Raw genomic sequence first — 13,623 nt, 5'->3', positions numbered from 1 at the left:
AGTGGGTAAGCAACAATTTAGTTCTGAGTTAGGATGGTATATGGCTTGGAGGGATGATAATAATGTTTGAAGTTGATTCCATAAGTAAGAGGGCTGTAAATAACACCAAATCATATCTTAGTAAGAAACACAGCTTTGCATCAGGAAGCGAAGCAAACAAAATACATGAACATTGAAACATCACACTGATCCTGTGCTGAGAGCATTACAAAGTTATTTTAATACAAAACTAAATCTTGACTGCGCAAGTGAGTCAGCACTGAAACTGGAGATGGCAACATGTTGTTGCCAATGTTAATAACGTACGCTTAAAGAGGTGGAGTCATACAGCACCAATCCGACTCTTCAGTCCAACTTATCCATGCTGAGCAGGTTCCCAAACTAAACTAGTCCCATTTGTCTGCATTTGGCCCATATCCTTCTAAACCTTTCCTATTTATGTAACTGCCCAAACGTCTTTTAAATGTTATAACTGTACCTGTATCTAGCAACTTTGGAAAAATGATATGGTCCAATTCATAAAATCGTTTCTTTCATAGTGATTACAGGAAGTGTTGTCCATAAACAAATCAATTTGTTTTACTTACATTTGGTGGTGCTTTAGTAAAGGACCCTGGGATGAAGGGGCTGTCCTATGATGAGAAGCTGTGTAAATTAGATCAATATTCTCTAGAGTTGAGAAGAGTGAGAAGTGATCTCACTGAAAATGTACAATATACCGAAGGAGCTTGATGGGGTAGGTGCTGAAGGGGCAGTCTTAAAATAAGGGATTGATCATTTGGGACTAAGAAGAGAAATTACTTCACTCAAAAGGTTTGTGTATCTGTTGAATTCTGTATCTCAGAGGCTGGTGGATGCAGTATCACTGAATACATTTAAGACTGAGATAGACTGAGAGACAGTCTCAGGGAATCAAAAAGGTGAGGGGATCAGGTGGGGTTGAAACCTAAGATTAGCCATAATCATGTTAAATGCTGGAGCAGGTTGATCAGGCTGTGGACTATTCCTGTTTCAGTTTCTAGTGTTATGTTGTTATTCCACAAAATTCATTCATCCCCTGATATGCTCACAAGATCTGGCACATGGACAGGCCTTAAAATTGCTAAATGATCACCCATAAGTATTGAAATTTCACTCTATTGGATCCTTTCAGCTTACCACTGGAACATCTGGCACATCACTGGATCAAGTTAGTGAAAGATTCCCCATATCTACAAATACATATTTCCTATCTTCCTCATGAAAACTAGGAGAGGATGCCAAACATTGGACAAGTGTATGGCTCCTGCAAAGTGCAGAATCTCAGTAATGGCAAATACTTGACCACTGGCATAATAAAATCCTGCAACACGTAAAATTACAAGATTCACTAGACCAATGCAGATGTTGCACAATTACCAAGGTACATACAACATAGAATAATAAAGCGCAAAACAGGCCCTTTGGCCCTCGATGTTGCGCCGACCTGTGAACTAATCTAATCCCAACCCCCACACTATCTCATCATCATCCATATCTCATCCAAGGACTGTTTAAATGCCCCTAATGTGGATAAGTTAACTACATTGGCAGGCAGGGCATTCAAGCCCTTACCACTCAGAGTAAAGAACCTGGCTCTAACATCTGTCTTAAATCTACTAACCCGCAATTTGCAACTACGCCTCCTTGTACAATCTGACGTCATCATCCTAGGAAAAAAAGACTCTCAATGTCCACCCTATCTAATCCTCTGATCATCTTGTAGGTCTCTATTAAATCCCCTCTTAGCTTTCTTCTCTCCAATGAAACAGACCCAAGTGGCTCAGCCTTTCCTTATAAGGCCTTCGTTCCTGACCAGACAACATCCTGGTAAATCTCCTCTGCACCTTTTCCAATGCTTCCACATCCTTCCTGTAATAGGGCAACCAGAACTGTACACAATATTCCAAGTGAGCCCTGACTAGCGTTTTGTACAGTTGCAGCATGACATCATGATTCCGGAACTCAATTCCTCTACCAATAAAATCTAACACACCGAATGCCTTCTTAACAGCACCATCAACCTGGGTGGCAACTTTCAGGAATTTATGTACATGGACACCAAGATCCCTCTGCACATCCACACGACTAAGAATCTTTCCAACGACCCAGTATTCTGCCTTTCTGTTATTCTTTCCAAAGTGAATCACCTCACATTTATCTGCATTCAACTCCATTTGCCACCTTTCAGCCCAATTCTGCAGTTTACTAAGTCCCCTTGCAACATTCTTCCACACTGTCCACTACTCCACTGACTTTAGTGTCACCTGCAAACTTACTAACCCATCCACCTATGCCTGTGTCTAAGTCATTTATACAAATGACAAACATCAGAGGTCCCAAAACAGATCCTTGTGGCACACAACTAGTAAGTGGATTCCAGGCTGAATATTTTCCATCAACCACCACTTGCTGCCTTCTTTCAGAAAGCCAGTTTCTAATCCAAACTGCTAAATCACCCTCAATCCCATGCCTCAGTATTTTCTCCAATAGCCTACCATGTGGAATCTTACCAAAGGCTTTACTGAAGCCCCATGTATACCATGTTAACTGCCCTACCCTCATCCACATGCTTGGTCATCTTCTCAAAAAACTCAAATGAGGTTTGTGAGACACTACCTGCCCTTGATGAAACCAAGTTGACCATCTCCAATCAAATTGTTGCTCACTAGATTATAATAAATCCCATCTCTTATAATGCTTTCCTAAACTTTCCCTACAGACATAAGGTAGAATATTATGTATAAACTATAGTTCTTTATATTGACAACCCTCTTCTTACCACGCTGCTCCCTTAAATCCTCAGTCTTGTCACTTCAATCTATATTAATTCTTTCAGATTCCTGCCACTTGTAGATAACATTAATGCATCCCTTTTGACAATAGAAGCAATTATAATAAACCAAATGATATAACCATAAGTTCCACAGAAATTGACAGCAGTTTATCAATCTATTCAACATCCTTTTCTCATTGTACCCTTTTCTATTGCTGGCCTCTAATCAGAATGTAAAGATTGTTAAAAGTCTGATCTCATGCTCTAAAAGCCTGTTTTGTATGATATACAAATTCAACACTTCAGTGTTGAAATGGTGGCATCTCACTGTATTATGGGCATGGTGCTTGATTAAAACGGAACACACACTCCCATTTAAACAACCTTAATAGTCTTCCTTAGTCTAGAAGAGCACACCCAATGACCTGACATGAGACACTACATTCACTCAAATAACCAATTCTAAAAGGTGGAGGTTTCTCCTAAGCCCAAAGCAAAATAAAAATGCTGCATCCCTTTAAGAACTGCATTCCTCATTTCCCACATACCTGTTGCCATAGCAGTCAGTGCACATGCAAAATGTAGAAACAGAATATTTTAATTAAATGGTATTGCCAAATAACACCTGCAGTCCTATAATAAGCCTCATGTTTCATTACATTTGAATCCTTTTATAGAATCAGTGGGCCTCATCACATGACATAACAGGAAACAAATACAATCAGAATTCACTTTATTGGTCATAGGTACAAAAAAAGACGACTGGACTAAAGGAATACTGCAAGGAATTTTTTTTTGGACATAATTTTGAAAAACAAAAACTGCTTAGTCTTTTCGCATTCCTCATTGACAGTGAAAAGCTATGAATTTACCCCTTCATCATTATTAATTACTTCTTGTAATAAATGTGATATCCTGTTCAGCAAAAGGAAAAGAACTTTCATTTTGACACTGACAGAAATTAAGTTGTATGTTAACTGTTACATACTGGCAAAAAGAAAACAAAGTGATTTCTCTGCACTTTTAAACTCCATTGCGAGTGCTACAGAATCATACAATCCTGACAGTGCAGAAAGAGGCTATTCAGTCCATCGAGTCTGTACTAACCTTCCAAACAGCACCCCACGCAGATCCAACCGTCTCCATAACCCCGCATGGGATTTTTAAACCATGGCTAACCTACCTAACCAGCACACCCCTGAATATTTTAGGGCAATTTATTTTTAACATGGTCAATCCACCTATCCTGCACATCTTTGGCCTATGGAGCACCCAGAGGTCTCCATGCCAACATTTATCCAATGCTACAATTGAACCTGGTTGCCTGGCACTGTGAGGCAGCAGTACTAAACACTGTGCTACCGTGCCAAAGAGAAGTTTGAAAAGTTTTGGTGACAAGGAATCACTTTTGATGATCTGTCATGAAATGCACATTTCTGGGTCATTTCAAATGGGTGGAAATTTTTGACTTGAAGTTATTTGAAACTTTAGTTTCTGTTTACTTCCTATCTACTTTTGCAGACCATTCCATTTGGTCAAAATCAAAGTGATCCAGTATTTCAACATTCAACGAAGTCTATGCATGTAATACACAGGACAAAGTCATATTTACAATATAACATGGCTTGGCTAGATTATGTTCATGCATCAGTTAACATGACCCCACATGCCAGCAAACAAATGGCAATAAAGCAGAATAGTAACATTTGTTATGTCAGTAAAATGTTCAACTATTACAGATAAACATAGGAAACAGGTTTTTAAAGTTTTTTGTAGAAATGTTATGTTCTGTACTCATGTAGCTTTGAGCCAAGCTCCAGAAGTCTTCACTCCCATACAGTGAAACCAGCTTTCTCTCCTCGCTCCCGCACCCCCTTCTATCTCTGTTTCGTCTCCCTTGCCCCAACCCGCTTCCCCCAACTCACTTACTCATGCCCTCTGTACTCCCATCCACCTCACTCAACCACTCCTCCATCTTCCCCACTATCTGTATTTCTCTAGGTTGCTCAGATGTGGGAGAGCTGGACTAGGCAGAAGTGGCTGTCACTTGCTAAGAGCAAGTAGCATTGTGATTGGCTGCTTTTAAAACATCTTGTCAAATTTAACTGACTTGTTTGGAGTAAGCTGCTTATGACAAATCGGGCATCTTCTTGGATTTTCAACCAGGCTGGGCAAAAAAAAGTCCAACATTAACAATTCCAATTTCTTTTACCCAGATTGTGCAGAAACTCACAAGGTTGTCTGATGTCAGGAGCAACTTACTTGAAGTGACCATTAGTGAATCTAACAAGTCACTTCTTGCTTTAAACATTAAATTCAGAAACAAGAGTTCAAAAAGCAGATTTCTAATTTCTCAATGTTGGAATTCACCACTTGGTAAAAATGTCTCATCCTTGAAACTCTAGCCACTACAAAATAGCTAGACAGAGGATGAGCTCACCTTGGTCCAACATCAGCAGAGACAATGTCACCAACTGCTAAAGCAACAAGATATGAAGGAATTGGGTGTTGCATTTTGAAGTGGAATATGTTTTCCTCTTCATCGTGATCCCAGTTAGTTGCACTCATAACTGCTCTAAAGCCTTTAGGAACCTAAAAGATAAGTGACAGTGATATTAAACATTCACACATTGTCCAAGAGAAATATTTCTATTTCTTATCCAGAAATTACAAGACTAATAGATCATCAATTAGTCAGGCTAGATTCATCTCACTTTTGTTGTGAATAGAAGGTATACTTCAGTAACTGGGCACACTGCCAGGCCGTTGGCAATGTTAGAATGTTACACTTCAGCAAGGAAACAACCAACATGTGGAAAGACTAGAGCATGGGATCTGGCATTTGTTAATAGTGTCTGGCCTCAATGCTGGTGTTGTAGTTTTTTTTACTGCCTTATACAGAAAGCGAAATTATGATTTTTTTGGATATATAAATATTGAATTAATCAATCCAATAAATAATCAAGCTGAATTAGTGTGTGTGCGCATGTGTCTTCCGAGCTTTTGAAATGGCGTGAGCTGAATATTCAGTCTGTGAAGACAACTGCAATTCTATTTGGTTTTTAAATTCCTGGATTCCAAACTGCAGTGCAGGCACAATCATATAAATTTGTTCGGCCCTGACAACATCATTCATGCGCTCTTTATCTGGTTGAATGTACAAAAGTCTTTTTCATTCCAACGTCACTGTGTCACTCCATCAAATTTATATATTGTGTAGCAATTGATGTATCTGAATATTTAACTACTATAACTATGGTTGGTTTATCATTTCCCATGGTCATCAGCTTAAAATCTGCTATACACAGGAAATCTTAAAGCAGACATTTTGAGTAGATTCTACCCTTCGCTGTCACGAAGCTTGTTTCAATAAATGGTATGGAATGGACAGCAATCAGTAAATATTCCAAATCATGGCATCATTGAAAGAAAAAAGATTACACCAATAACATGTTCAATGTATCCCTCATATCAGCAGTTTCTCAGTGTTAAAACAGTGAATTAAAAAAGAAAAAAAAAATCAAAATTCCCAGTTGGAAACATGTAGTGGTTAGCACTGCTGCCTCACACTACCAGGGTCCCAGGTTCGATTCCAGCCTTGGGCAACTGTCCGTGTGGAGTTTGCACATTCTCCCAGTGTCTGCGTGGGTTTCCTCCGGGTGCTCCAGTTTCCTCCCACAGTCCAAAGATGTGCAGGTCAGATGAATTGGCCAGGCAAAACTGCCCGTAGTAGTAGGTGCATTAGTCAGAGGGAAATGAGACTGGATGGGTTACTCTTCAGAAGGTCGGTGTGGACTGGTTGGGCCGAAGGGCCTGTTTCCACACTGTAGGGTAATCTAATCTAAAAAAAAACTCCTTGAATCATTAATCACTTGTTTTAAGAGGTCAAATTGTATCACTCTAGAGTAAGATTACTCAATGTTTTCATTTTGAAATTCACACACAGGCCTTCAGAGTAATATCAAATTATTTGAGAATTCTGTCTGGGTATCTTTCTGCAGTTTTCAACCCTCTTTATCTGAGCTTAGTTAAATTTAGAGGAAAAGTTAATATGTAGGTCTTACCTTAATGGAGGCGGAATAAGAACTCTTAACTGCAGGGGTATCAAAACAAGGGAAGAAGGACCTGTTCAAGACAGCCTGGCCTTGAGTGAAGAGGTATGGCTTGACTTTTCCTGCTGTCTGTTCTGGGTCCAGCCAAACAACCTAACAAAAATAATGCAATAACAAGCTGTATTCATACAGAAACAGAGCATTTTACCTGCACAGCAGCAGAGTATGTGCTCTTCCTGGCTGGGGTATGGAAGAAGGGGAAAAAAGACCTATTCAGCACAGGAAAGCCAGACGTATATAGAAAAGCTTTCTCTTTGTTGGCAGTCTGTACTGGATGAAGCCAGGAAATCTGGAGTGGCAAAATGCAAAGAAATAAGTTAACTTGTAAATTAGAAAAATACTGCCAAAATACTGTGGAATATAGACTTCAGCTTTTAGCAATATTGTTCATGGCAATTTGAGTATAGCTATAGTTAAAACGACTGTATACTGGCTACATTTCAACAAGTATGTAAAGTACTTTGGGACAATCCAATTTGTGAAAGGTGTTGTCGAAATACAATTAGTCCTCTTCCTTTTTAAAATTTCCACTGCTTTTTTTACTAATTGGTTACATTTGGACCTACTGTAATGTAGGAATTTCCTACTCCAATCAACATCTGCCAAGTTTCAATAATCAACGATCAATCAATTGGTCACCAATAACACCCAGAGTGATCAATGTTAACTTCAAGGCTTGAACTATTAGAATACAACTATTCAAACTGGTCTTTTAAAAAAATGTCTTCAGTTCATCCCACTCACCTTCACTAATAAATAATGAGGGGTTGGTAAGCTCAGATGGCTAGATGGCAGAATAAAGCCAGTAGTGCGTGTTCAATCCCTGTACTGTCAGTTGTAGTTAACAGAGGGCTACTTCCTCACCTCAGCCAACATGTAGAGCAGTTACTCTCCAAGCTGTGCATAAGTTATATGTCTCTAATGAAGAGAGATGCCTATAGTCCTTTCAATAAGGCAATGTCATACCTTAAAAAAGTTCAGTTCCTCTTTAATTTCAGAAACAGCTGACAAAACAAAAATTCTTAACTATGATCATAATTGCCTTAGAAAAGCTGTCAGATCAGCAATGAGAAACTCTCCCCCCCCCCCCCCGCCCCCCCATTTAATAGTGTGATCAGTAACTGCATAAAAGTTTAACATCAAACCAGGAAAACCTGTTCTCTTGTGCCCTCTGCTAGCTTCTAAGCAGCTGCCAGTACAGAATAATGCAAAGATGCATATCTTATTGGCAGAAGTCAGAAATAGGAAGGGTGCGGAAACAATGTTGGTGCTGTACTACAGGCCTTCCAACAGTGAATGTGAGATAAAGGTGCAAGTATGTAAACAGATCATGGAAAGATGTAGGAGCAACAGGGTAGTAGTGATGGGAGATTTTAATTTTCCTAACATTGACTGGGATTCACTTAGTGTTAGAAGTCTAGATGGAGCAGAACTTATAACGAGCATCCAGGAAGGTTTTCTAGAGTAGTATGTAAATAGTTGAACTCAGGAAGAAGCCATACTGGACCTGGTGTTGGATAATGAGCCCAGTCAGGTGGTTGAAGTTTCAGTAGGGAATTACTTTGGGAATAGTGACATAATTCCATAAGTTTTAGAATACTCATGGACAAAGATGAGAGTGGTCCTAAAGGAAGAGTGCTAAATTGGGGAAGGCTAACTGTACCAAAATTTGACACGAGCTGGAGAATGTAGATTGGGAGCAGCTGTTTGAAGGTAAATCCACATTCGACATATGGGAGGCTTTTAAAGAGAGGTTGATTAGAGTCCAGAAGAGGTATGCTCCTGTGAAAATGAGGGATTGAAATGGCAAGGTTAGGGAACTGTGGATGGCAGGTGAAATTGAGGGACTGGCTAAGAGGAAAAAGGATGAGTGTATGAGGTCTAGGCTGAAGACAGACAAAGCTTTGGAAGAATATCGGGAATGTAGGACCAATCTGAAACGAGGAAGAAAGATGGCTAAAAGGGGTCACGAGATATCTTTAGCAAATAGGATTAAGGAAATTCCCAAAGCCTTTTTCTCACATATAAGGAGCAAGAAGGTAACGAGAGAAAGGGTTGCCCACTCAAGGACAGAGGAGGAAAGTTATGCGTGGAGTCAGAGAAAACGGGTGAGATTCTTAACAAGTACTTTGCATCAGTATTCACAGAGAGGGACAGAACGGATGTTGAGGTTAGGGATAGCAGTTTGATTACTCTAGGTCAAGTCGGCATAAGGACGGAGGAAGTGTTGTGTATTCTAAAAGGCATTAAGATAGGCAAGTCCCCAGGTCCGGATGGGATCTACCCAGGTTACTGAAGGAAGCGAGAGGAGAAATTAGCTGGGGCTTTAACATATAGCTTTGCAGCATCCTTGTACATGGGTGAGGTCCCGGAGGACTGGAGAATTGCTGATGTTGTCCCCTTGTTAAAGGAGGGTAGCAGGGATACTCCAAGTAATTATAGACCAGTGAGCCCAACAACAGTGATAGGGAAGCTGCTGGATAAGATACTGAGGGATTAGATCTACTCCCATTTGGAAGAAAACAGGCTTATCAGTAATGGGCAGCATGGTTTTGTACATGGAAGGTCATGTCTTACAAACCTAATAGCATTATTTGAGGAGGGGACAAAGTTGATTGATTGGGGAATGGCTGTAGATATCATATACATGGACTTTAGTAAGGCGTTTGATAAGTTTCCCCATGCTAGGCTGATGGAGAAGGTGAAGTTACATGGGGTCCAGGGTATTCTAGCTAGATGGATAGATGGGCAACAGGAGAGAGAGAGTAGTAGTGGAAGGGAGTTTCTCAAAATGGAGAGCTGTGACCAGTGGTGTTACTGCTATTTGTGATATATTATATATGATTTGGAGGAAGGTATCGGTTGATGATAATCAAGTTTGCAGATGACACCAAGATTGGCGGAGTAGCAAATAGTGAAGAGGACTGTCAGAGAATACAGTAGAGTATAAATAGATTGGAGAGATGGGCAGAGAAAAGGCAGATGGAGCTCAATCCGGGCAAATGCGAGGTGATGCATTTTGGAAAATCAAATTCAAGTGGGAAATATACAGTAAACAAAAAAATCCTGGGGAAAATGGATGTACAGAGAGATCTGGGCATTCAGGTCCATTGTTCCCTGAAGGTGGCAACGCAGGTCAGTAAAGTGGTCAAGAAGGCATACGCATGCTTTCCTTCACTGGATGGGGTATTGAGTACAAGAGTTGGCAGGTCATGTTACAGTTGGTTCAGCCGCATTTGGAATACTGTATACAGTTCTGGTCACCAAACTATCAAAAGGGTGTGGATGCTATGGAGAGGGTGCAGAGGAGGTTCACCAGGATGTTGTCTGGTATGGAGGACGTTAGCTATGAAGACAGATTGAATACATTAGAATTATTTTCATTAGAAAAATGGAGGTTGGGGGGGGGGACCTGATTGAGGTCTAGAAAATCATGAGGGGTATAGACAGGATGGATAGCAAGAAGCTTTTTCCCCCAGAGTGGGAGGGTTCAATTACGAGAGGTCACGAGTTCAAAGTGAGTGGGAAAAGTTTAGGGGAGATATTCGTGGAAAGTTCTTTATGCAGAAGGGGAGGAGGCCTGGAATGCATTGCCAGCAGAGGTGGGAGAAGCAGGAATGATAGCATCATTTAAGATGTATCTAGACAGATACATGAATGGGCAGGGAGCAGAGGGATACAGATCTTTAGAAAATAGGTGGCAGGCTGAGATAGAGGATCTGCATCGGCACAGACTTCGAGGGCCGAAGGGCATTTTCCTGTGCTGTAAGTTTCTTTGTTCTTTATATGCTAAATTAATTTGGCTGATTCTTACAAAACATCAGATTTCCATACTTACCTATATTCAGACATGAAAAGCTTAATAAAAAGTCCCAAAGTTTTTGCCATTATGCTCCTAACATACAAATATTTAATAATTTCTGAAATTTCTCTCCCTGATATTATATTTAAAATAATTTGATTAATGCCCATAATAAAGTCACAACATAGAAATTCAGACAAACAATTTAACTTAGTAATCAATAGTGCAATTTCAGTACCAAAGTTTACTAAACTGGTTTCGAAGTTTACAGGGATAAGCAGCAAAAGAAGTGGGTGGCGCACATGTTCATGAAGTGCAGAAGTAAATATTGGAGAAGTGTAGTTGAACAGAAATTTGATATTTTCATTCACTACTTTTTAGGACTCTATGCAATCCTTCCTCCAGATCAACCTCTGTAGTGAAGCAGAGATCATGATAGAATAAAATTGCATTTGATCTGCGGAAGAGCAGATTTGTTGAATTGAGTGTTTCTTTTCTCATGCCATGTTTAAAGCTTTCATTTGTATCTGTATTTTCAACGCAAAACAATGTTTTTGGAACCATTTAGACTTCATACAACTATACGAAAATATGTTCATTTCAAACTTTTAACACAGTCACGGGGAAATTATCTTACTACATTTTTGACAACTATACAAGAAATTTAAAGGGAAAAATTACTCATTAGATAAATTTAACATAACAGGCATATTTCCTTTAAAATTAAAAAAACTACAATAATCAGAAAACATGCTGAGCTTTGTATCTGTGTTAGATGTTATAACAAATCTGATCTTAGATCCTGAGCTAGGCTTGGAAATATGAATTCTGAAAGTGGAATAAAAATTTTAATCTTTGAGAAGGATTGCAAAGATCCATTAAGTGATGTGGTTTCCGGACTCCAACCAAAGAATTTTTAAAATGAAACACATCAGTATCACATGCCGGGCACATGACAATAACAATTTTTAAAAACTGAAATTATCCAAACTACGATTACTCCAAATCAAAATAGTATTTGTTCAATTAATGCCACACAAAATAATTTTTAAAAACAGGCTTGATTTTCCAGGAATTACCATTATAGTCAGATTGCCACTCTACCCCTGTTATTTTAAGGCAAGAAAAGGTCTCTGCATTTCTAGTGACAGATTTTAATTGAATCCTATTGTGTCTCCATGGTGCAGGATAGTTGGCTTAGTAGTCACATCATTCTGATGCCACTCAGGGGACCCAAAAAGAATGATGTGTTCTGACAGCAATGCTTAAATTGAAAGTCTTACCAATCCAGTATGTAAAACAGCCAGTTCAAATTTGCAGTCATTGTCCTTTTTGCGTAAACTAGGCCAGTGGTTTGATAAGAATTGGTGAAAGAATCACTTGCTAACCATAATCTTAAATGTAATGTTGCAAACTCCTTGTTATGTACATTTCTAATTGCAAAATTAATCAGTGTTTTGCCAGGGCCATAATTCAGTCAACATTAAATATGGAAACATTCACCTGAAAGTTGTGGGGTTCAGTAGCTTACCCGCTGAATAAAACATTGCCACACCCTTAAGTATTTTTAATCAAACTACTCAGACATGCCAAGCGACATTTGCCCTTTCAGAATAAAGTTGACTCAGTGGCTCTTGTTAGAAACACATGTGTAGTCCAACAATACCCACGAGTCACCAAATAGCTGAGCTTTTCAGAATTTCCAGGCCCATCCATCTGTCCTGTTCAGTTTATTATCCTGCTTGAACTGGAATATCACCAAACTAGTGTACACTATTGCTGCCATCAGGACACTGCCCAACTCTAGGATGGCCAAAAGTTCAGACCTGACCAACAGTACTAGGCTTTTTCTCGTATTATTTCTTGGACCCTACAAAGAGCATTTTCAGAACCAAGTATCAGAGGCATTAATGTGTGTGTTTTGTTGCTCATTTGTGAGCAAATCAATTACATTTGATGAGTTACAGAATGACATCCGTTCGCACCCTTTTCTTTTCAGCAGCCTAGGTTACAAGGAAGAGAGAGGGGATAGAGGGAGAGAAAATAAAGCAAAGAAATTACTGATAAGCCAAGAAACAGTTAAATGCTAAATGGGTGCTAACAGGAAGTGAAATTAGTTGAAAGACAGTATCTGCTGACATTGGACCTGCGGTGCACCTGCCCATGGCTACAGTGACTTTCAACATCATTGAGTCATGCGCAATGTCTGCAGGTCACATGTGCAGAATGGAAGTGGAAGTGAAATGGGAATCAAATGGGGCTTAGCAGGGGTGGGAACAGAGAGAGAAAGAATAGGGGAAGGCAGAAAATGTAAAGTTTGTTCTCGTCATCCCCCCAATCCTAATGTCTTCCCCCTATCTTGATCTTTCCTACCCACCCGAATGGGGGATATTATGCATGTTTCCTGGTGAAAATATGAGTTGGCTGTGCTAAGAGCAAACTATACAGAACAGGACTTGGGGGCGGGTAATGAACACGGAGGAAGGTGTTCACATTGAAATTGTTAAACTCAACGATGAGTCCTGAAGGCTGTTAAGGTACCTAGGCAGAAGATACGATGCTCCTCTGGCTTGTGTTGAGCCTTGCTGTAGCAGGCCTGAGACAGAAATGTTGGTGAAGGAACACAGTGGTGTGTTGAAGTGGCAACTGGAAGCTCTTCCTCAACTCCCAAGACCTCCCCACACCCCCTTACTATACAATCACTGAAGGTGCAGTACTTGCCTGTTTACCTCCTCCCTTCTCATTATCGATGGCTCTAGACACACCTTCCAGGTGAAACAGTGATTTACCTGCACTTCACTCAATCAAGACTATTGTATTCACTCATAATATGGATTTCTATGATTGGGAGATGAAATGGTGAATGGATAACCACTTTGCAGAACTTCCAAGTGTGTCTACAAGAACGACCCCCA

The 13,623-nt window shown here is 39.8% G+C and overlaps 1 protein-coding gene across 1 annotated transcript in view; it reads right to left on the bottom strand.

Annotated features, from left to right (window-relative positions):
• The window catches only part of rnpep (arginyl aminopeptidase (aminopeptidase B)), a 36,778-nt gene that overhangs the window by 21,901 nt on the left and 1,254 nt on the right, over positions 1–13,623 (bottom strand). The window contains exons 2-3 of the mRNA XM_043716769.2: positions 6,859–6,999; positions 5,235–5,386 (exon numbers count right to left, since the gene is read on the bottom strand). Of these exons, the coding sequence (XP_043572704.2) occupies positions 5,235–5,386; positions 6,859–6,999 (293 nt within the window). The remainder of the gene's footprint in view (positions 1–5,234; positions 5,387–6,858; positions 7,000–13,623) is intronic.

This window comes from Chiloscyllium plagiosum, unplaced genomic scaffold, assembly GCF_037043375.1.
Source record: "Chiloscyllium plagiosum isolate Xiang-an unplaced genomic scaffold, Cpla_swu_hap1 HiC_scaffold_26, whole genome shotgun sequence".
Taxonomy (NCBI): Eukaryota; Metazoa; Chordata; class Chondrichthyes; order Orectolobiformes; family Hemiscylliidae; genus Chiloscyllium; species Chiloscyllium plagiosum.
This window is presented reverse-complemented; position numbering and strand designations above follow the sequence as displayed.